The sequence below is a fragment of the Cryptomeria japonica genome, chromosome 4 (assembly GCF_030272615.1).
Source record: "Cryptomeria japonica chromosome 4, Sugi_1.0, whole genome shotgun sequence".
NCBI classification, from domain to species: Eukaryota; Viridiplantae; Streptophyta; class Pinopsida; order Cupressales; family Cupressaceae; genus Cryptomeria; species Cryptomeria japonica.
In genome coordinates, this window is record NC_081408.1 from 354,310,957 (window position 1) to 354,336,550 (window position 25,594).

General features: G+C 36.2%; 1 protein-coding gene across 3 annotated transcripts in view; it reads left to right on the forward strand.

Annotated features, from left to right (window-relative positions):
* The window catches only part of LOC131063641 (serine/threonine-protein kinase BSK1), a 96,090-nt gene that overhangs the window by 8,456 nt on the left and 62,040 nt on the right, over nt 1-25,594 (forward strand). For all 3 annotated transcript variants that reach the window (XM_057997535.2, XM_057997536.2, XM_057997534.2), the window contains 2 exons: nt 6,354-6,487; nt 21,815-21,920. In XM_057997535.2, coding sequence (XP_057853518.1) covers nt 6,354-6,487; nt 21,815-21,920 — 240 coding nt within the window. The remainder of the gene's footprint in view (nt 1-6,353; nt 6,488-21,814; nt 21,921-25,594) is intronic.

Genomic DNA, 25,594 nt, shown 5'->3' on the forward strand with positions numbered 1-25,594 from the left:
GTTCCATCTATGGTTTTAGGTATACAATTTTTTCTTTAATTATTGGAAGAAATGTGAAGGTTGAAATTTTCCCATTGATACCTTTTTTCTCCTTGCTTGTTTAGCATACTCACCCATCACAAGTGCAACATGTTCCTTGGTTGTTTTACAAGTTGAGTTGGAAACTTGTACATTACTCAATTAAGGAAAAACTTCAAGTGCTAACTAAATTTCCATACAAATGAAAGCATTCCTCCCTTCTCTTCTTTTTAGATCCATATAAATGCTCTATCTAGTTATCAAATGACACATCCTTACCATCCAATGGTGGTGTAGCATCATGTGAGAGCTATTCTCCATTTGAACTTGGTGCTTTAGTGTGCTTCTCTTCCCCTTGTGGCAGTTATTTCTTTTGCCATTATTTGGGTGAAGTATTGGACAAAACTTCCAACACTCGCCATCTCAATGTCACCCAACCTTGCAAGGAGAGCAATAACTGATAGCTTTACACATATTCAAATCAATTTGTCTGTTACATTCTTTGGTTGTGTCTTGATCTTTCGCTTCCTCTTTTCTTTGAGAGTGAAAGATATTTTCCTTAGTGGTGTTTGTTTTGTACATCGGTCTACAATGGTTACTTTTTACACAATTAGTGCAAGGAACAAGAAACCTACATTCTTGTGCAATGCGTCCTTTCCTCTTGTGAATGAAACAAAAGATGGTACTATTTACCCTGTTAACATGCCCTTTTAGCTCTTTCTTAGGCTTCGCTAGTGAAGTATGCAGAGTGGGATTTCCCCATTTCTTCTTTTCTATCTGCAGATTGTCATTTGCATGAGTGTCCTCATTTCTGGTCTTTTAGCTCTTTCTTAGGCTTCGCTAGAAAAAAAGGGCAGGACTCTACTTCCCAAGTGCAAAGAAAAAGAAAAGATCCTATCCATCATATGCATATCCCATCTTTTCTAAGAAATGGGAATCTATACCCCTTGGGCCTTTCAAACTTGCCAATATAATTATGAGTTTCAGAACCTTTGAAGAATACCCCTTGGGCCTTTCAAACTTGCCAATATAATTATGAGTTTTAAAACCTTTGAAGAAAATGCAGGTGCTTTCTTTGGACGCTTCATTTGCTTGTGTTTCTTTGATTGAGGTTGATTTGTAGACACCTTTTACTCTTCTTGAAGTTTTCATAACAATTCATCTTGTACCATAGCTCTTGTTCCATTTGCCCAAGGATTCCAATAAAAAATTCAGATTGTTTGATTTAATATAAAATAAATAAATTCAGATTGTTCCTTTTTCTCCATTTGCAACTCTTCAATTTTTTCCCTCAAATGGTGCACTTCCTCTCAAAGAGCTCTAGTTTCTTACATATTAACTCATGGCTTCTTAAAGTTCATCAAGCTGCTCCTTCATATATATTGTAATAGTTGTCTCCTTGCAACCTGCATCTTGAAAATTCTTTGCGAAAATGGTTATACACACAAACTTCCTATTTGTTACCAACATTTTCACTACAAGTTTCAAGGAGCTTGTGGCTCTGGTACCTGCTAATCCGTAATTTCCACCAAAATAAGTCAGAAACTACAGAATCAAGAAAATAAATTACTGTTCTATTGGACATTTGAATGACTTTTAAAATGGAGGAATAAAAGAACTGTATACACTAAAATAAAGTGCTAAAATGAAAAGAAGCAACAAAAACAGTAGATTTATTCTGGAAAATCCTTATAAGGGATTAAAAAGCCATTTGATAGAGGCAATTGCTTTTCTATCTAAGGGTGTTGTGCAAATGGACAAGTACGATTATAAATTGCAATCCTTGTCAAGCCCTTCTACTTCAGCTTTTTACTTCTTGGTAATGTGATCTTCTAATAAACCTCTTTATTGATTCCATGGATGCTCAAAACCATACTCTTTGCCTTTTTTATAGTTGCTGCTTTTGGAAAATCCTCCTTGTGGAATTGAAAGTTTTGGAAGTGGAAAAGTCAGCTGTTTGCTTCACATTCCTTTTGGTGTCAGTTGAGTCAGCTGCTGATTGACCCTGCAGATTAGATAGTGTCCTGAATTTGCAGGTTCATTCACTGGAAACTTTCTTAAGTGTTCGTCACCTGTGGTTGAGCTTAGCTACCCCTGGATCCAATATGGATCAAGCAAGATGACATATGTTCTCCATTAAAACAGTTTGTTGTTGCACAATTGTCATTGTCATTGCATTTTCCTTTCCATATGGAATTTAACTCCCAGATTTTTGTTTTCTTCAAGGCACCTCTATCACCAGTGTTAAACTAGGAACTTCTATGGGAATGTATTTCTATTGAAGTGATATACATATATGATCATTATGTTGCAATCTTTGTTTTCTTTTTGACCGCATGATTACCTAAATTTCTTTTCCATAGTAATCTCGTATGGCAGAGATATAGAATATCCCACATCAGTTTGTACCTAATTTAGAAAAATACCATCTCTTCAAAACACATCAATTCCATGTCCATGTGTTCCCATCTGGTGGTCAATGCTGTTTGTATCTTCTATCAACTTGGATGCAGAGGTTCCCTAATATAGGTTCTTGCATTTTTTATTGTGCTTTCAATGCTTTTTGTATCTTCTATCAACTTGGATGCAGAGGTTCCCTAATATAGGTTCTTGCATTTTTTATTGTGCTTTCAATGCTGTTTGTATCTGCTATCAACTTGGAAGCTATATACAGAGTTCCCTAATATAGGTTCTTTCATTTCTGTATTGTGCTTTCTTGCAGCCAATACTCTCTCACATGTGAGCATCAATGATTTCAACATTTTTGTGTTACCATGTGTGATTATTTAATATATGCATTATGCAATCATCAAGCAAGTATAGAAGTATCTCAGTTGAGAAAAGTACATGTGCATTTAAAAGGCATTAAATAAGACTTACTGCCAGTTCTACCTAATGCAAATCTTCTGAATAACTTGTAAGTTCTGTTTGTATTACAAATCATTATTCTATTGATAAGAAGTAGTCGGCCTCTGAAGACATATTTATGATTTATCGTTTCACGGCTTTTAACTTCAGCACTTATGGGGCTTTTCACAGCATCAAGTTACTACAATTCTGAAGTAAGATTGCTCTTTGAGAAAAGAGCATTGATCTATAAGGCTGTTCTTAGGAGATTGATTTTTTTGTTTTTTGTTTTCCATTACATCGTTAGTTCATTTGCTGATACGCAAGCCCCATATGTTGGCTTATTCTTAACATGCTTATGGGATTTTGAAATTTTAAATGTATGAAATATAAAATTTTTGACTCCTTCCAGATATTGGCTTGTTCTTTGTTGCAATGTGAAATACATTTCTTTCAAAACAATTGAAAATTTCTCTCCATCTCATCAAGCACTATTGTTTATAATGATTATCGTTTCTCTGTTGGGTTTTTGGTATTTGTGATCCAAAAATCTCACGTTTATATAGTAACTCATGTTTTTTATTCTAGGTGGTTGTTACTCTATGTTGGTAGTTTTAGTGGTTGTAATAAGTGCTTGTCAGACAGAAAGCTTTCAAAACCAGATTGTAAGCATTGACATTTTAATCTAGCGAAGCATGAATAAACTCTTCCTTGTTAACCATTTTTTCTAGATTTGTCCCAACAATGGTATTAGAGCCACAGGAAAGATGGAAGGATAGAATTCTTAACGGCCTTCTATTTGGCAGAGGCAGCAATTGCAAACTTGAAACATTTTCTTTTGTGGAAAGAACATCCAATCATTGTTGTTTTTCTTTTCCTACAAACCTTTTGGTGTCAGGGCATGAAATGTACAACATTGGAAGTTTGAAGGGTTTGATGACATTCATGGAGGTTATCTGAAAAAACACATTGATAGAGGTGTTCAAAGAAAGAATGTGATTTTAACACTGATTTATTGATGTTTTCTTAGTTGAAATTTCCTTTGTATGGTATGACAAGCCCTCCAGTATTTAGATTTTCATAAATTGCTTTTTTTTTTTGTTTCGATGTTTAACTAGATTCACACAGTCCGCACCATGTGTGATGGGTTGAGGTATTATTTCTGTAGTGCATTTTTTTATTTAAGATTTTGCTTGCACATGTATGGGCACATCCAAGAAGAAGGCTCCTGTGCACAGCAGTAGCTTCCGTGCTGAAGGCAGTATGGTCTGACAACTATGAGGGGTATTCTTTTTGGCTCATATTTCTTTTAGATGACTACATCACCTTGCACTTGATGCAGTTCGTTCTTCATGTGACATTCAACATTTTGCGTGTAGCTCAGTGTAGCATCATTTAGTATGGTAAAGAGTGGTGGTTGTTTTATTTGCTGAGGTAAGAGTCAATGTAGTTGGGCATCAGATAGATGTGCCATACCACAGGTTCATGATTCACAGGAGGCAGAGATCGATGTGGTTGGAAATTGGGATATAGAAGTAAAGTTATTAGAGGATGATGTTTGAGTGATCAATGCTCACATTAGGATAGTTCTGTCAGGCAGAGTAATGAGTCTATAGAGGAGATGTTGATACAAGGCATAGAAGCTGTTGATACAGTTTGACCAGTACCACAGTAAATTGGCCAGCTGGGATGTTGCAGTAATTTTAATTTATAGCTCCAGTGTGTTGATTGCTCCAATCTACTTGATCTTTTTCACTCCTTTTGGATGAATAGGGGTTTTGTTGGGTTATTAGTGTTTGTGATCCAAAATTTTAGGTTAATATTGTATGCAATGTATTTTTAATTTTAGGTGGCTGTTAGTAGTTCTGGTAGTTTTGAATGGAAGGCTTTTAAAGCCAGATTGTAAGCATTGACATTTTAATCTATTGAAGCATGAGTAAAATTCTTTTTTGTTACCTTTTCATCCTGTTAATATGTAACCATTTCTTCTGGGCCTGCTTTAGCATTCTTCCTCTTAAAATTGTAGAAGTGTTGTAAACTTGGGCTCAACAGGTCTGAAATTCTCTTCATGAAAATGTGTGGTGCAAACTAAGGTGGTTGTTAAGCATGAATCTCAGTATTTTCCGCTTTGATATTACCTTCCAGATGTTCTGAACTTGCCAAACCCTCAATTAAAGTTCAGCAGCATCATTCACAGTTACTGATTTTCACTTACTGTGGCCTCCTCTTCAATTCTTTTGTGGTTGATATAATAATGTTAAAAGTATACACTTCAAAAAAACAGAAAAAGAAAAAAAGCATGCACTTTTATAAATGTGCTTTAATAAATGAAGTTAATCTGATAACCCTGTCTTGCTGTCTTTGGTTATTGTTTTGCTGCACCATCCAAGCATCTAATTTCTTTTAAGAATTTTTTTCATAGATTTCAAACTAATGGATAAGATATAGTGTTGACCTCCTCATTTGACAGTGTCTTAAGCCTCGAAATGCACATCACTTCAAAAATTTCTAAGGTTTTTTTTTTCTGTTGTTTAACTTTATCCCTAAAAATGATCAAAGAAATAACAGTGAAGAAGATTGCATCTGCATAAAATAGCTTGGCCATTACTCTGAGCATTACTTGCCCCTCTTTAGGCTCCATGTGACCTTTTATGAAGATTTTCTGTTTGGATCCTAATTTAGAGATGATGTGGTAGTGGTAAAATAAAGCTCTCACCAAGCAGGCTAAGTGAGCTTGATCTTGGGGGAGACTCCATGGTTAAACACACTTGAGTCAGAGTAGTACTGGGATGGGTGATTTGTCTGGAAGTCCTGATGCTTTACACTGTGTGCATTGTGTGAATGCAATGAGTGCTAGGTGTACTGTCCATGCTCATGAGAGATATTTTCTTGTCAACATTACTCATGAAATATGGGTTGATAAAGATTGACTCAAAAACCTTGCAATGGAATACCCTCCAAAAAACATCACATGACACACTGCAAGAACACGACCTACTTGAAAAAGCTCTCTACTGTTGAACTTTAATGTTCTGGGAATCTTCTTTTAAGGTCTGCTTTGCATCTTTATATTATTACCATCCTTAATACAAATACTGTTTTGATATTGGTGCAAGTTGAAACAATCCCTTTAACAATTGATTATGCTTTGACTGGGCTCTATGTTTTCTATGCTTTTGTTTTTTGCATGGCAAGCTCTCCAGCTTGCCCATACTTTAGTTCAACAGAATAAAGTTTGCAATGGTTATATAATATGCAAATTTTGTACCTATTTTACTTAGAAAATGTCAAATTTTAGAGCATCACCACAGCTAGGATTGTGCTTGACATATTACTAGTGTAATCCATTGAGCAGCATAACTGAAACCTTGTAGTTATCTTAACTTTCTGTTAATTGCAAATATATCCCAGTATTTAATTTTAAAAATTACAATTGGTTTTGAAAAAAATTGTTGATTATCAATTAATTGTCTCCTATGCCTTGGCAGGGGAGAAGCAGACAATGGAATGGGCCATGCGTTTGAGAGTTGCTTTTTATATTGCTCAAGCATTAGAGCATTGTAGTAATGAAGGCCGACCTCTATATCACGACTTGAATGCCTACAGAGTCCTTTTTGACCAGGTAAAATGCATCGTTGCTTTCGTGCTATATTGTATGTGCTGATATTATTAAAGAGAAACAATGTGTAGAAAATACTATATCTTCATTTGCCCATTAGAGAACAATCACAAACTGTGGGACAACTTTTAATGTGGATGTTGGTTGCAAACAACACATGAATGAGCAACAAACTAACCCAAACATTTTTTAAAATATGAACATGCAGAAGGACTGACCCAAACATTTTGTAAATATCAAAATGCATAAGGTTATAGTGAACAAGCAGTGTGTCTTTCATCATGCAATTTTGTTTGAACTGTCAAAGGATAGTTTGCTGGGTGGAATAATATGACTTGTTTTTCTATCTCAAGTTGCATTTGAGAATGAATTGGTTTTGAAATAAGACCAGATATGTTCTATGCTTTATACCCATAGGCTGTAGGGTTGTACTATGGATGGTTCTTCTCTTTCTTGATATCATGTATACTCATTTAAGAATTTTTATTCATTCTTTTCTTGCAATTTTTGTCTGTTATTATAATGCACAGTCACGTACAACTCATAATTTACATTGTATGTTTTCTTCAATAGGTTATTAACATCTTAGCGTAACATAATATTCTGCCCAAGAAAAAAGTAGCCTAAATTGTACCTTACAAATTAGTTCTAAGGGCGAATGACATTAAGGTCAACAATATACAACAAATTTTAATTTATGTCTCCTGCCATGAGTATCCATTGTATTTGTGGTCATCCATTTGTAGGAGGGTCAGGTAGATCTTTTCAGCAAAGAATTAATGAACATTGCAAAGAAATTTACCATGGCAGCATTAAGAGCTCAGCACTAGCAGAACACAAGAAATTTGCATAGGGTGGAAAAATCTGTGTGAGAGGGTAATATTTGATGAAGAGTGTAATGTCTCCTTCCAAATTTGCCCTAGAATCACATTTGCAACAAGTTAGGGTTAGGATTTTGCATATTAACCGAGAAAGAGATCTCCTTAAACAATACGATCCTGGATTTGAATATAATATCTATAATATTATTCAAACACATTAGAGTTTTGGAGTTAGAGACATGATAGGTCCGCCCGAAGCAATCTCCACACTAAACCCAAGAGTGGATACTCACCCTCTTGGATTCGGTGGACAGGCAACATGACATCCACTGGGGTGGCCTACTTAGTGGGGTGCTTGTACCTGCTTTCCCCATCTATGTCTCATCCCCCTGAAGACAATAGCCATCATTGTAGAGTCAGAGAGAAGATTGTAGTGGGGGGTTCTTGATTGTCCTATCTAAGCCCAAGAGTGAATGTTTGCCCTCTTGGCCCTAGGGGCAGGCAACATGGACATCCCTAGGGTGGTCTACTTAGATGGCAACCTTCTAGTTCCCCTCTTTTCTACACCTCCTTCCTTCCATACATGATGGAGGTTTCACACAATTATTGTAGACATATACATTCAATAGCCAGTCATACGTATATATAGATTGAGATAAACATTATCAATAACGCATAGGCAGATATATACCACAGATGCAAGTAAGTCTGCTGCTTGCTCGTCTGGACTGCAAACTATCTGTCTTGTTCCACAATGATAACTGATTCTATCTGCTGATGTTCAATGCTGGTATAACAGGTCTGATTTAGATTAGTGAGATTCTGATCTTGAATATGTATCTGCTGTTTACACGTTTTCTGATTCTGATTATTGTCTCCTTTCACTGATTGCTGTAATTATTTTTGAAGTTGATGATGATTTCTCAATCCCTTCCTTGGCATAATCCCCTGGCCTATATATCCTTAAAGAGGACGTGAAAGGTTGCGCCCCTTGATTGGTTATATCTTTCCAGAAAAAGGTAACTCTTCCTTTGTGTCTCTTGCCTTCTTATTAACTTACTAAATTGTTCCTTATTGACTTAATCATCTATACCTTTCAACTCATGGTTGTTAACATGATGAGATTGCTTAACATAATGAGATTGCTGCCTTCATTCATAATGGGATTTGCTGCCTTATTAACATTGAGATCATTGCTTGGATTGATGATGAGGTCACATCTATGCATCAGTGCTGGGTTAGATTGCTTTCTCTCTGTTTGCCTTGGTCTGATTTAGACTACTGAAAATTGTGAAGTCGTATATAATAAGACAATTTTCTGAAAGTGTAGAAGTCATGGTGGGGGCATGACAAAGAGAAAGCTAAGGGAAGTTATAGAGATTGTGAAGCATCTGAATAATATAAATGGGGACAAAGGGTTGGAACTTAGTGAGTCTTGGAAACTTATCATTTGTCTTCTTAGGGTAGTCAATGAAAACTCAGTGGCTTTCAAAGTTTGTGTAACAGGGGATTTTGGAGATGTTGGGGGGATGGCAGATAAAATAATATCAAAACATTAATATATAAAATATATTGATTAAATAGATTACAGTAAGTGAAATTAAGTGATCCGGTAATCCATTTGATAATCATAATGACATAATATGAATTCTTTCCAAATGTAAATTATAAAAATGCAAATTGCAAATGATGAAGTGATGGAAATGATAAAATGATAAATGAATATGGGGATGGGGTCTTTCTGTTTTTAAGTGTAATCTTTAGGTTGGGTGGCTTTGTGGGCCCCCATAAATGCTCTTGGTATACTTCATTTTTGTTTTAAGCTCTTTTTTTTTGCTTTATGTTTTTTGATGGGCAGTGACTGGCCTAATATCTCAGATTATCAAGCATGGTCCGTCCACAATCAGAAGTTTCCAAAGGGATGTCCTGCTTACATCCTTAAGAGATTCCCGAATGGAGGGGCATCTAAGTACATCTCGGGATATTTCTCTGGGGTACACTGGAAATAATTAAATACAAGGGAAAAAATAATAACAATTATGACTCAAATAAAGTCATGTAGTTTCCACAGTCCATGAAGATATGTAATAGATATCTGGAATACACTGTGTGCAAATTGTGACTCAGTTATTTATTTTTGATTAGTGGGTGGGATTTTTAGCCTGGCCCTACTAGGTGAGGCCATAAATAGGGAACCTCATCCCTAACATGAATGCACAAAATTAACAGGGATAGTTGAGACCCATGAGCACAGTAGCCCAGCAAGGGCACAAAGTCCCCAAGCACACTAGTCCAGCGGGGGTCTGGAGCGTAGTCTAGAGCACTAGGAACTTGGCATGAATGTGAGCAGCATTAATGTGAAGGTTCAAACCTGCAAGCACATTGGATCCGCAAAGACACAAAACCCACAATCACAATAGCCTAGGAGAGATTTGAACCTTGGTGGCAACTGCCAACAACAACAATGTCACGACTTAACCGTTGCACTATGGGCTGAACCCCAACAATTGTGACTTATTACTCATGAAGAAAAATATTAATTTTTTTAGTTAATGATTCTCTACCTCATTGATATAATTTGAGTTATCTACATAAGGAATCAGGATTTAGCTGCAATCTATCTTTCATACTTATGATGGGCCTCAAAGTGCAGTCTGAACATCAATTAATGCTCATCAATACAAAACTTGTTTTTAATGATACGTCTCTTATGGAAAAAGATGAATGTTGTTTAATTTTATTTCATTATATTCATTCTTGGTGACAATCTTCATTCAAAAACAGAATAAAACAACAAGTATTGCAGTTTAGTTTCTTCTGCCTAATTTCGGAGTTTGCATGAGAGCTAAAAGTAGTTATAGCTGAGAAGTAATGAATTATGCTTCCTGCTGATGCTTCCCTATCTACAATACAACCATAGCTTCTGAGCTGCATCTGGCTTAATTTTACAAAATTGTACTCTCAGAAATGATGATGGGGAGGCAATAATTCGCCTTGATGCAGATACTATTGAAAAAGTCTTCAAAATACCACCAACACCTGTGTATATGGAGATTTTCAAAGGATAGTGCAGCTGAGTACTATGTCAAGAGGGAAAAGGACTGCAAATGCCACATTAACAGATGGATTCATGAGCCACGAGCTGCTTTCACAAGGTGGGCTAAGTTGTACCGTTGTGACTTCAAGTGGGAAATTGGAGACATCATTACTCTCCTTAGTAGAATGATGGGTCTTGAGCGCTCTAATGTTTTTGAGCCGTGGATGTATCCGTTTACCATGTTCATAAGGCAGTCCCATCATATATCATGGGGAGAGATTATCAGTGACGCTTTGTGTGAACAACTTGCTGCAGTCCCTACTACCATGACCTTCTACATGAATTCATACTTAGTGTATTTGGCAGCATCACTTAGACATTTCCCTGGTCTTTCTACCAAGGGTGATCACTCGCTTATACCTGTGTGGGAATGCTATGATTAGCTGCCCTTGAGACCCAACATATTACATTTCAGGAGGGTTCAAGATGCATTGTTTGGTTATTTCATGTGCCAATTTGACAAGACTCTGAAGAATAGAAGGGTGTCAGATGAAGCATGGGAAAGAGTGAATGAGTATGGTTGCTTGTTCTTTCAATTCCCGACTTTCACTTATATGAGAGTTGGATGCTACAGTGGGCAGCCATACATGCTTCCTAGATACTCGACTGATAAGATTATTCTTATGGAGTTGGGAAGACAAATCATGGCTGTACATGCACATCAATCTGTCAAACATAAGGTTGGGATGGGGATTTCTACAACCAACCCATTAAAAATTGGCCGGTACTCCCTTATCACATCCACCAAAGCCAAAGCTATGGAGACTGAGATGCAGGAAATTAAACTCAAAAGGTTTAAGTCAAGGGCAGATTTTGATTACCGAGGGATGAAGGAAAGGATTAAGAAATCCTTCATACATGTGCATCGCATTGAGGATATCTGGGTGGATCTCCGTATAGAAAAGGAGGTTCTCAAGATGGACTACTGTAGGCTCACCCTTGAGCAGATTGTTGATTTGAACTTGGTGGACATTCCACAAGGGATGATTGATAATGGGAATGTGCTTGATCCAAAGTATGTCTCATGAAGGGTTGATGAAGCCCCACTTCCTGTAATCCAATGGTCACATAAAGAATGCACTTCCATTCTTGAAAGATTTCAGTCCATCCTAGCTAACACCAACACTTGGCTCAAAGGTAATGGTGTTAGACTCATCAAGATCAAGGTTGGAAAAGAAGATGATTCTACGGGGCCTCTTGGACGTAAGTCTGAGATTCAGATTGACAACAAGGAAGGTGCATCATCTTTAGGCACAAGGATCAAATTGCGGGTAAGTCGGGCAATGGTGCTTCCTCCTGAGGAGGCGTCTGTTCGTGGGAAAGAGAAGTCCCAGTTTCATGTTCATGTGATTGATCCTGATGATCTAGAAGAAGGGCAACAATCAGATGATGCTCCTAGGTCACTAGCTTCGGAGTCATCTCATGAGACTCCCTCCTCAGTTTCCATGGAGCTACCTCTATCTCCTCCTAACACAGTAGTGGATGAGTCTGCTTAGGATGCCGTTCCTATTTCAGCCATTGAGCAGCCTCTTGATCATCATCAAAAGAATTTGTTGGAAATCTTCGAGGATACTCTAGCGAGCATTCATTTGTCAGAAATTGATACCTCTACTTCTAGCTTTGAGGAGTTTATGAAACAAACTTCATGTCCTTTGGTTACCGAGCAAGCCATGGTTGCCATCCAGATAGATACTTCCCCTATGATGACAATGGTTGCTCAAATAGAAAATGCTTCTCCTCTGATTACAACAGCTACTGAAGGAGAGTTGATGGCTTTACCTCCATGGCTTAGTTCATTCACGCCCAAGAGGAAGAAGCAGGAGATTTCTCCCGATGCCTTTGATTATTAGCAGCTTAAGCAATCTAGGCCCAAAGTTGCTAAAAGAGCCAAGACAATCTCAAGGGTAACAGTGGACAGTAATAAGATGAAGGTGGCTGAAATTGTTGAGCCTCTTGCAGATAAGCCACGTGAAGAGATGTCAGTTGCTGATTACAAGGTCACAAGGGTGGAATGGGGTAAGCAAACACATGAAGTGGTAAAGCATGATGCCCAGTATTCTGTAGCTTCACTAGTACAACGGTATGATGAGCTTCTAGCCAAGAAAGACAAGCTAGAAGAAGAGAATAGGCAACTTGTTGCAGCTGTTCATAAGATCACAGACCTTGCTGGTGAAGTGAGTAATCCTTCATGTTCTACCGAGGTAAGATAATCAATTCAGGGAGTTGAGAGAGCTGCTCAAAAGGTACAAGCATTGGAATCTTGGGTAGATCAGCTTCATAATCTATGTGCACAAGTTTTGAAGGAGGTTTTCCAAATGATGGTCAAATTGAAGATCATTGAAGAACAATTGAACCAAGTTTCTGATACTTTCAAACAAAACATGGAAAAGATAGAAAGCTTGACCACTTGGCTTAAAATTCCTCAACAAAAGTTAAGTGTTCTTCTAGAACATTAGGCAATTCCTTCAAGGGTTGTGTACTTAGAATTTTAGGAGCTCTTGGAGAACAAAGCCCTTGTTCTCAAGTCACTTATTGAAGACATTGATGATGCTATGAGGCTGTGAATGGAAGTTTTTCAGGATATGATTTCTCATTGTGAGAAAACTTCTTGCAACATCATGGATCATGATGGGGAATTATTGGCAGAAGAAAGGGTTCTTTTAAATCTACAGTTGAAGATTCGCGATGAGTGGAAAAGTGAACCATTTTCAGTTGCATCCATTCAAGCCTTAGTGACTTATCAAGTCTCCTTGCAGGAAATCCAGTCTTCGAGAAGAAATAATGCCACAATTCTTCGTTGCAGCGATGTTATTGTGAAAACCATGATCGTGGCAAGGAATACCAATGAACCGAATCCTGATGAACTGCAAATGATCGTCCAGAAGTTCGAAGGATTCATGTCTTCTCATGCTGCAACTTAAGTGTTTTTCAACACTTAGTTGCATTTTCAAAATTGTAATCTTTTTAGTTGTAGTTTCTCTTTTGACATGTGTACTTGTAAAAAAAAAAACAACATTTTTGTAAAATTGCAAGTTAAGTCATTACTTGCGTTTTTGTAATTACAAGTAGACAAGTTACAAGTTGATTTAGAACATGACTTGTAAGTTTGAATAAATCATAGTTAGTTATTGAATAAGTCTTGGTGGTTGAGAGAATTTCTCAAGTTAGTTGGGATTCTCCCACCTTTTTCTCATGACTTCTCTCCTATAAATACTTGAGGGGGTCTATTGTATTTTTTATCTTTTGGAAAGTAAGCAAAAACTCTGCCAAATTTGCAACAAACAAGTCTTTGATCTTTTATGTGTAAATTGAAGGATTGAAAGGAATAGAAGAAAATTACTCAAGTATTGAGACTTTGTGCTATATTCTTGAGTTTATGTTCAACATTACCTTTCTTTCAAGTGTTTCTTAAAGGGCTTTATCAAATTTGATTTGCAGACTTTGTGTTGCAAGTATTGGAGATTAATTTAGTTAAAATAGAAGTTCTATTGAGAAAAGTTGTAAGACTTTGTGCTTACACTCGTTCTTAAGAGAGATTAGAAATAGATTTTATAATAAGAAATAGCTGTGAAACTTTGAGCTCACACTAGTTCTTGCTGTCTTGTGTAGAAAGAAATAAGTTATTTTAGACTTTGTGTTGCCATAATTTGTTCTTGATATCATTAGAATAGAAAAGGGTAGATAGGACTTCACTTAACCAAGACTTTGAGCTTGATATTGCTGTCCCGTGCCGAAGGAAGTGGCAGAAGTCTTTGAACTTTCAGGAAACTTTATTTCCTTTCTCACATTTCATTTCAAAAAGTTGTTACAGCTGTTTTATGTTAAATTGCTATCACTTTTCTGTGAAGAGAAAAGGATATTGGCTTTCTTGAAAAAAGAAGAAAGACTGGTGTTCTATCCTATTTTAGTTTTAGTTTTAGATAGATAGGGGGAGCCTTCCCTTAATTAGGAGAGTGTTACTCACACACTGTGGTTGAAACCACAATTTTGTATATTTCCCCAAGTGTACAAAATTTTCAACCAACACAACCTCCCCATAAACATCCTTGAAGTTATATGCAAAGAGAAGTTGGGTTGAAATAGCACCCCTTTGCATGAATGGGTTGGTGGAGTTGTTCTTCTACTTCCAATTGATAATATTCTAAATGGAGTCAAATCTTATTCCATCTCCCTTGTGATAGTTTTGAATGGCCTCATCAATGTACCCCATTGAGTTTTGCTACCCATCAACTAAGTGCAGTACCTTTACTAAAGGGTAAGATGCCTACAAACAAATTAAAACTGTAATTAAAAGTAAAAATTAAAAAAATTGAACAATATCTTGTATTTAGAATTGAAAATTTAGATAGAAGCTTGAAGTTACCTTGTTCATTGGTGCTCTTTGCAAATAAATAAAAAATTGTCTTTGTGACCATTTTTCCATTAGTCTTCTTTGAATAAAAAGAATCCAACCATTGTTGGCTCACAAACATTTGCATCAATGATGTTAAAGTTTTATAAATGATTTGCAAGGTGAGAAAGTTAGTTACACTATCTAGCACTCGCTTGCACAATCTCTTTCCTCTTGGTGCGATTTCTAATTAGGGTAAGTACCCAAGGGTGATTGTAAATGTATTGGGTAATGTTCTAAAAGTTTCCTTGGTGGTTTCATTGGAGGAAGTTAGTAATAAACCAGGTCACACTTGATCACACAACCTCCTTGCCCTTGATGCAATCTCTCATCAAAGTAAGTACCCATAACTTATTTTTGATGTATTTGGTGATATTCTTGGTACTTCTACCATAGACTTCACCCAATCAAGTTTGCTTGTGTCTTTAATAGAAAATTAAAGCAATGAGCAAAACAAAGGTGAAAAAAAAGTGTTGAGTGCCTCTCTAGTCTCCTTGCCACCACATATGTTGCTGCATTAGTTGTTATTGTTACAACTTAGTCCTCATTTTCTATACCAACCTCTAACACAATCTTCTCTAACATTGGACTCGAAATCTCTACATTCTTGGCTTTCTTTGAGGTGTTAATGGACCTCAAGAACATCATCTCATCAAAGGAAGCCACTAGAAATTTGATGAGTGTACGGTTCCTTCCATTCATCCAGTCATTTGATAGCAAGGTGCATCTATACATCTAAGCCAATGAATCTTTTGTTCTCACACAATTGTCTGAGCATTCACCATTGCTTTCTAGAGTAATTACTAAACTCACTTATGTCATGTGGGGCAGGTGTTTTAATGTTTCCTTACAACTTCAAGGTTGTGATCAACTTCTTGCAATATGGGCTTCTTGCCATTTTGAAACAAATGTTGTATTTCCAAAAGTGTGCACATGTTTTGTGTAGTTCCTAATGCATGACCTTTTTCCAACTCATACTTTCAAGGGAATGTTGTGATTCTAGTGTGTTCTGTGGAAGAAAAGAAACACTTTGATTGGGCTTTGTTGGAGCTTGATGAAGTGGATGTGTTGTGAATCCATGGACCACAATTTGATCCCACATTCTCTCTCATATCTACGTATGATTCTTGCATCATGTTGAGATTCATCACCATTGCTATGACTGTGTATGTCCTCATCCTTATTTCCCATGGAACTTATTTCCTTTATTAATAATGTCAATCCTATTTATTTGTCAATGACTCAATGGTTAGACACAATTTCATGTCATGGACAATCTATAAATTTGAGGCAATTAATGTCTCCACTTATTGTAAATTCACAAAAGTCGCAAATAACTGTTCTTGAGGATGGTCCTAGGACACTCTGCCTCCAATTGGTGTCCTTTTTGCCAAGCCTTTGGCTTCCTCTTGTTGACGCAATTGGATGGATAAGAAAAAAATTGCTGAACTGTGCTTTTGAAAAATAAGAAAAATGAAAACTTAAATACATAAATTCTACATTTTAACATATGGGAAACATGAATAAAGATATAAGGGAAGAATTCAGAAATGAAAAGAAATTTGGAAAAGTTTGAAAAAGAAAAACGATTTTTTTTTCTAGAACTTTTAAAAATGCAAAAAAAGTGCTGTCACAATGACCTTAAATCAGTTTTAATTGCTCAAATGAGAGATGAAGTTCTATGCGAAATTGAATGCAGGTCATATAGGGTTTTAAAAGGACTAAGATACATTTACTTAACATTCGTGCTCTGGCTAGGCTGCCTTCTGAATCTGCAGCCCTGTATCTGTCTAGGTGAGTCCAAGACGTGGACTTGGCAAGTATCATTTTGATTCTGTGGGTTTGGACTCATGAGTACCCTATGATTTTTGAAACTATGGTAATGACTACTCACAACTCAATTGTTCATAAGTCCAGCCTAGTCAATTCTCCACTCTATAATTGGTAGAGTTTTTAAGTGAGAGGAAGCTGTACAGTATCTATCTATTGGAGGCAGAAAATGCTACTGAGGAGGTATCGAATTTATGCCTTTGAGTAGGGACACATACTAGTAGTTTTTACTTTGTCAATCTCACAAAAACAATAATATATATTATTCCAAAAAAACTACATATTACAAAATCCGTATTAAAGAGAAAGGACTACATTGTAACAGGATAAGAGCCCAAAAGGATGGGTATAGTGAAAGTTCCCTTGAGCTGGCAGATCATGTCTTGTTCCTTGAGCGGTTATAAATTGGCTTGCCATTCTTCAATGGAAAAAGAGACCTTTGGAGGGATATCTAACTTGAGTTAACATCCATCTTCTTTCTTTGATGGAAAAATGTTTTTGGATATTGTATGTCAGACATGGTACTTGATGAAACCTTCGAGATCCTCCCAGATTTAAGCAAGTTCTTGAGCAACAGCTTCTTTGAGGTTGTGATTAACCGTTGAGCTTGATGTATTGAAGTTATGTGAGGAGATGATGGTCTCCTCAGGCCTTGGAATGTGGTCCCTTCAACCCTGGCTTGATACGTAGTTTGCTAGGAGTCTTGGATGTGATGATGTAGGATTAGAATTAAGAGGTTTCTAGAGAGTGGTTTCAAGTAACTAAAGGTTGAATTAGTTTCTGTTACATTTAACCATTATTTCTAATTGTAACCACTGTTGCTCATGATTTTCCAAGTTCAAAATGAATCTTTTTTTACCTCTCACTAGCTCAAGCTACCACCTTGCATGCAATTATACTTGAGATTTATCACCCTATTTCAATAATAATGCACACAACACCCACACAGTCTCTCTTACATGTCTTAACAAAAGGCATACTGATGACTACTCACAGAATTCAATTTCATAATGCACAATGAACATAAATTAACATTCTTAATCTCTTAGGGAAATACAACAATTGGAATACAAGTTGAACCTTCTTGTCTCTATATATTTCCCACAGCCCAAACTCTACAGAAGTTCTTCTCCTTCCCCTTTTTGAACAGAGCCTCAACCACAACTGCACATTCTGATCTATCCATGCAATTGAAGTGTCCGTCTCACTGCAACTGCATGCCTCCTTAAGTATTTATTAGTACCCTTTGTATTGCAAATCTACACATGTCAGCTTATGTTCTTTTCCCTTCATTGCATTATTCAAACATGTTTTCCTATCTTCTTTTATTGCGGCATTCATCCATTTTTTGGTAACATATCCTGTTGTTTCAGTGTTCTATGGGAGTTTTCCTGATTTGAAAATCATGTATCACATTGACAGAGATTGTGTACCATAATTACACATGCTGCTTCTGTTTGCTAGTGAGTATTTGTTCTCTGGTCAACCCTTTTGCATACCATCTGTGACAACACTTGCTAGGTTATAAGAACCACATACACATTTGTGTATCATACTGCCACTTTTCAATGTGCTTTTGGCTACACATTATCAATTCTCATTTCCTTTCCTAACTGATTGTTGTCTGTGGTTACTACTACACCTGGCTTCTTGACCAACCCATGAACAACGAAGCATTGGTACACGCACAAACCAAATAATATCAAGGTAAACCCATCTTGATATGTCAAGACAAAGGCATTTAGATCCACTTATCACTGCTCACAATAGCATATTATAGTGTTAAGCTTCTACAGTTTGCAATGGCTCATTGTAATAAAAGCAATCCTGTGTAACTTATGATGAACTAAAGAGATTATGGAGATTCCCCATTATGGCTATATGCCATAGGGATCTCAATATTTGAGCATGTAGGATCTGTTTGAAGACCAATCAAGCATGAATTGGCTTGCATGGAGAGTGCGGGGTAAAGGGTTTGGTTTGGAGGAGCTGACAAATGGAAGAAATTGGAAGGCCATGCTTGGTACAGTCCTTGTCAGTCTCAGGTGCTCACTTAGATTTGTAGAGTGAGACGCAATGAAGCATCTTACCAAACTAATAACGAGGGAAGCTGTGAAGAAAATGGATAGGCTTGTGCACCATATGAGACTGCCATCACTGTTGCAGAAATTTTTTGCTGGAATTATCAACAATGCAAGATAGTTTGCCACCTCGATTAGAGGGGCCTTGCAATATGATGAGAATGCAACTTGTGATCTTATTGATAATGAACTTTTAGAGATTGAGAATTGGTTGGGAGTGCAAACTGAGGGCTTTGCGGAAATACTCTTGGCCAAGGACAGTCAAATTTTGGAATAATCTTATGCCCCTTAAGCTTGAAGGAGAGTTGACTTTAGTTTATTGGGCATTTTAGATATATGTTAGTATTGGCAATTTCAATTGGATCCTATTTTGAGTGGAGTGCAATTGGAGAATGTAAGAAATAGCTTTCTCTACCATGACAGATCAAATTTTCTTTCATTTGTTAAATTCGCCTTGAGAAGTAGATTTCAGCTTAGATGCCATGATGGGGGTAGTTCTTCTGTTGATGCCACTTAGCATCTGCACTCAGTATCCTTGGCTGGAAGGGAGATAAAGAGGGAGGCAGGAAGAGATGGTGGAACCAATTCAAAATTTCAAAATAGATAACTCAATATGGTCATTAAAATCAAAACTAATGATTGAACCTCTTTCTCAAAAGACTTTGTAACCACCAACCACACTCAATTTTTTCTTGATTAAGTTGAATGTTTTAAGATGAAAAAGAAGGGTCTGCAAAAACAAGAAATTTATTTTGTTGACAGTTTAAGATCTACCGATGTTGTTTAATAAGGCAATATAAAGTAAAGACCTTCAATTAGCCATTGAAATCGGAACTAACGATCAAGTCTCTCTCACATAAGTTTAAACTGATGAAATTTAACCAGTTATGCATGTTTCTAAATGCTTTTGAATCTAGCTAGTCTATCACTTTGAACTGTACGCTGGGCATCTTTTTTTTGTATGCTGATGTTGTGCTATTTAGTGCAACAGCTGTCATTTCAGCTGACCCCTATGGCTAGCCCTGGGCTTGGCTTTTGTAAAATATTTTGAGCCGTTTTCAAGGAAAAGGGAAAATCATGACCAATAAAATGGTGACATCAAAATATTGGCACTTTTCAATTAGATGAAGATGACTTTCAAAAAAGTAAAAAATTCTATTAATGAATTTGAAGTAACACCTAAAATTTAGTGCTATTGCCATCCCAAATACACTCAAAATACCAATTCTGATGACAAAGTTATATAGATTTTAATTTAAAAACTACAATCATGGACCTCTAAGTCTACAGTTCTTGGGTTACAAAATTCAAACGCATAAGTTTATTCAAGCTGTCAATGCCTATAAAGATGGATTTCAGGTGTATTGATCTCAATATAATGCTTGATTATTGTCAAAACTAATCATTATCTTGTCTCTGTCTTCTGCCTGTGGTCTGAGAACAAAACATTTGCAAAATGGAATGGCATTTTATAAATCTAAATAGTAGTTTGCTGGTTCTAAAGGTGGTTGTTTAGTGACCACTTAACAGTTGTGTTGCTTGTACCCTACATTTTTATTTGATTATCCTCTTTCTTATATTTAGTTATATCTTTTTCTTCACTTTTATTCAATATGTGAATATTTGTATCTTCCATTTTATAATGTGCAGTTAATATTCTAGTCCGATCTATCTCCCTATACAAATGAGAGTACAATGAGTGTCAATGATAATGATACAAATCAAGGATATATCTGGAAGAATTTATCTGACCAATAGAAAGTATAAGAAGCAATTTTTAGAGCTTCTCTTGTTATGTCAATGGGACTGCTCAAGCAAAATTCAGAATTATCCTCCTAATATGGCAATATGCTTAAATGTTGCTGAACATACAGACTTTCTAGTATCATGGAAGTCGGGTCTCAAGGGGCAAACTTGAGAGTATCTACAGCCTCTCAATTATCTTTCATTCTTTTTTGAAGTTCTCTTCAATTCTCTCTTTTATTTGTAGAAAATGGTATAATGATTTCAATTCTCAACTTGTTAATCTGAGATTAATGATTCTAATTGTCATAAGTGCGAAGCCATTGCTTCTAAATTCTATTGGTAGGTCCTGGATCTTCTCAAGGTTTCCAGAGGTGACTTTTTGGGCTTTTATCCTTATCTCTAAAGGGTGATTGTTAAGTGTTTTTTGGTATGATCTCCTAATTGTGAATCCCTGGTTCAGACCATCTTGCCGATGGCTTGTGTATAGTTTCCAAGTGATGTTTTGAAGATGGGCAGGGAGTAAATGTGTGTTAGGATCTGAGCCCCATGTTTCACTACTTTAAAATCATAACAAAATAATATCGCTATTAGTCTGTGGGAGCATTGTCATTTAACTTTTCAAATTCCTGATTTACTCATATTGTCTGATATTTGTGAAAGACGGTTCCTTATTTCTGTACTTGACCCAGAGGAATCCTCTTCATGACTGTAGGGATGGTATCCCCCAAATTTATATTATCCTCCATGAAACTCAGTAACATGCCTAATGAGTAAAATCTGCTGATAGTCTCTTCCTCAAAGTTAAAGCCATAATAGGTCATCCAAACTCTATTTCAAACAGTGATTTAGTTGTACAATGATATTTTTGAAAGATGGTTCCTTCTTTCTGTATATGGCTTAGAGGGATCCTCTTTATAACAGTGCGGATGATATCCCCCAAATTTGAACCATCCTCAGTGAAATTTTGTAACATGCATCATACAGTTAAGATCCAGTTACAGTCTCTGGAATCTTCTTCATAATTTAAGCCCTAACAGGTTATCCAAACATTGTTTGAAACAGCGATTTGTTTGTACAATATTTACGTGCATGATCCTCTATTTTAGCACCTGTCTTTAGATTGAGTGAAGTTTCTTTTGTAAATGAGTGAAGTTTCTTTTAATTCCCCCACCTCCTGCTCCCAACAGACACACATACATTTTATGATCTCGCATCTTCATAATGCTAGGGTAGAGAAAAAGTAGTGAATGAGAGCATGTACTGACATTTCTTGACAGTTTATGGGACATTAGGAATTCTACACTAGATGCCATAATGTTGTTGTAGGTATTTCTGTTAATCAACTTTTCACCTTTGTATTATCAGGAAGGGGATCCTCGACTTTCATGCTTTGGCCTTATGAAAAATAGCAGAGATGGAAAGAGTTACAGCACGAATCTTGCGTACACACCTCCAGAATATTTGAGAACCGGTAATCTTTTATTTATGAGTCATTTTCTTTAATTCACTGTATAAATATTATAGGAAATTCTTTGCTCAGCATCATCTCATTTCTTCATTATTCTTATAGCTTCTATTGATCATAAACGGTTAGAATGAACTTAAGAATATTGAATTAAAAGTGGTGGAATTGTGTTTAAAATTTGCATGGGATTAGATTTTTTGTTCAAAAGCATGGCATTTTTAGATTCAGCTCCTAACTATTTATTCATGTTAAACTTTGCTGAAAGAAAAGGTTAAATCATATATGTACTTACAAACAAGAAAAAAGTATGAGCCTGGTTCTCTAGACAAATGAAGCTGTAGATTGCAATAAGTTATTGCAATTGTAAATGCTATTATAAAATACATCTACCAATGAACTGATGTTGTAGATCAGCATGGTTCAGAGAATGTCCGTCATTATCATATGTTCAATATGATGAGAAAAATGTATATTGCTAGTATTTATTGAAATAAAGTAATAAGGAAAGTTGATTTGATCTTTGGAATGGTCATTATAACTTATTTAGGTTCTTTTCACATATACAATTTTTGTAGTTAGGGGTTTCAGTGTAGGATGCCTAGCACTTGACAATAAAATACCTTTGTTACCAATTTTGGTGTAAATCTTGGTTCAGGTGTGAGGATCCAACATAGTTTTTTGTGTGCAGGGTTTGTTTTGGGTTTGTCCATACAAAAAAACATGTAAAAATCATAAATATATATCTTTGCAGACTAAAAACAAGAATTAAGTTTAGAATACCACATAGCATAAAATAATCAACAAAACGACCATAAACTCTAATGCCATTTAAAACATAAATGATAAATAGTATAAAATATTCATTGTTCAAACTTCAAGTTCAATATTAAAATAATAATAATATCAAGTTCAATAATCAATTTTCAGTGTCATCAGGATTTTCTAATTCATCAACACTAGCATCATCTTTGACGATAGATGATGTAGGAACATTTGAAGAACCACAAGCAGTGCCTTATCTACTCACACTGAAATTGTGCCCACTTTTAAAACTGAGGTGTAACATCTAAGAAAGTAAAAAGCAGCCAAAAGTCAGTTTGCTTTGGCTCCATATCCAATAGCTTCATGGGGGTTTGGAGGTAGTGCATCTACTGGGGTCAAGGGGTAGCACCCTGGCGTGTTTCCAAAAGAAGACCTTCAAAACGGCATAGACCCTCATGGCACACCATTTTCATATTTGTTAAAACGTAACGTAAAAGGTGGAAAATTAAAAAAAGGCTGAGAAATGGATGGATTTGCCCTAGGATTGCCTAGGTTCACTTGGATCCTGCTTAGATTCATCCTAGATGAACCCAACCCCACTCTCTTGCATCTTGATCATATTTGCAACAACTCTGCTAAATGTTGGACAAACACTTCCAAAAATATCTGCTATTAGAAGACATCATATATCTCCAACAATAAAATCCAAAATTGAAAACTTTGCTTGAAGCTCAATGGTGATTCGTGAATGAAATCACACCCAATCTAGCTAGGGATTATCTTTCAAATCCAAAATAGGAATCAAATGAGGGTTTTCATTCTCAAATGATTTAGGAAGAACACATAGGTTCAATCCAACAACATAACAACATAAGCAATCTTCAACATATCCACAAATGAGCCCCAACATCTGCTTTTATATCTTTTTGGAGGGCATTTGCAATTTAAAAATTATAATATTTCTTTTTAAAAATAATAATAATTTGAAAGTGGCCCTACCCTTCACGAGGGTGCAAACAAGGGACTAGGTCTAATTGTCATCTTGGCATCTGAACCTGTTGTTTAGAACCTACACAACTCTAGTCGGTCACACACTATAAGTACCTCCTAAATGGTGCGACTTTCTGACCAGGGAGCGTATCTGATTCATGTGAACTGACGGTCGCATGCAAAGCACTTTGCCACCTTGGCCAAGGTTTAAAAGTTGCAAGCATGATTAACGTGCTGTCAGTATTCACCACCCTTACTCGACTTGTTCAATTCGTTTAATATGGTTTCCTTTACTTTGTGACTAACCATCTTTGTCTACTGACAATAACAAACATCAGTTCCATGAGAGGTATTCATTTCATGATCAGTTATGGTTATAACAGTTATTTGGTAGCCATTCCTTTCAGCTGAACTTGGACTCCCAACTACCCTTATGCTAAATTATAACTAGAAGTCTTAACAGTTGGTGAAAATCTATTCATTTAGGATTCATACATACCATATTCATGTTCAGATATGCAAACAAATTTCATTGATTCACTGCACATTCGAATACTAAAGCATACTATTGTATTTGCATGAAATATTGAGAGGTTGTTACTTAGATTGAGTATTAAAATTCATTTTTCTATTGTTGACTTATTTAAGACAGATTCATTATTTGGATAGCATTATTAACTCCAGTCAATCCGGGTCTTCCTGACCATCCGTGGAATATGATTCTCCATTGGTTGAATGCCATTAAAGCTTTGTGTAGTTCTTGGGTGCTATTGCTCATAGAGACAGAGAATTTCTTTCACAATATCTCTGTTCTATCCATTTGAGGATCTTTTCTTTAGAAGTCTGATCATAAGATTGCCGTACTCAGCCTCAAAGAAAGTAGTATTCCCATGATTCTATTATATTACTAAACATGTTATGATCTTGTTGTAATCACTGGTAATCTATGCTCTTGTAGCATTTCAACATATGAATTATATTACAATGCAGAAGCAGAGATTAATATCTTTTCTTTTATATAAACCAGAACAAACAGATTAAACTATGTACTCAGTTCATATGCATTTGTATTTCACAGAGATATAGTGTTAACATAAAGAAATAACACATGAGTCCGCCAAATACGATATGCGAGAGAGAGGTTCCCCTTGTTAATTTTGGATCAGACTGTAGCAATTTAGATAGTAATAACAGAAAACAAATCAATGTGCACAAGGAACACCAAGAATACCCTGGGAAAACCTCCCTCTTGGAGGTGAAAAACCCAGCTATAAATCTCAGATCTTATTATGCAATAATCAGAAGTATCTATAGTTATACAATATACTTCAACACTTGAAGCAGTCAGCAAATTATGCACAGTAGGATAATATCTTCAACCTAGGGCGAACATAATGATGAACTTATCTTCAAGAATATGATGTTCGCTGTCACAAGAAGGTTTGCTGTCTCAGAGATGAAGTTCGCTGCTCTTAGGGTGAAGTTCGCTACCTTCAAGGATAGTTCGCTGTCCTAGGATGATGTTCGCTGCCTTCAAGAATAATTTGCTGCCTCCAAAGATGATTCGCTGTCACTAAAGAATGATTCGCCAAATCCTGCTGCTGAAGGAAGATATTCGCTGATCATAGATGAATTTGCTGTATGAATGTGTTCACTGAATTTTGTTTACAATGAGATTGACTTTACATATATATATGTGACTTTAGCCTTCCAATTCACCTTAGGTCGTCTTTACATGGAGAGCAAATTAATTACAATACAAAACTTGTGTTTAGCACCCAGCCTCAACACGTTACATTTAGATTATTGCATATGGGACATGACTAAGGCTAGGGCCAATTAGTTACCTAAATGTGCTAGGTCGGCCCTAGAAGGGATCCGACCTAGCTACAACATTAACACTCCCTCTTAGCTAGGGAGGAGACCTT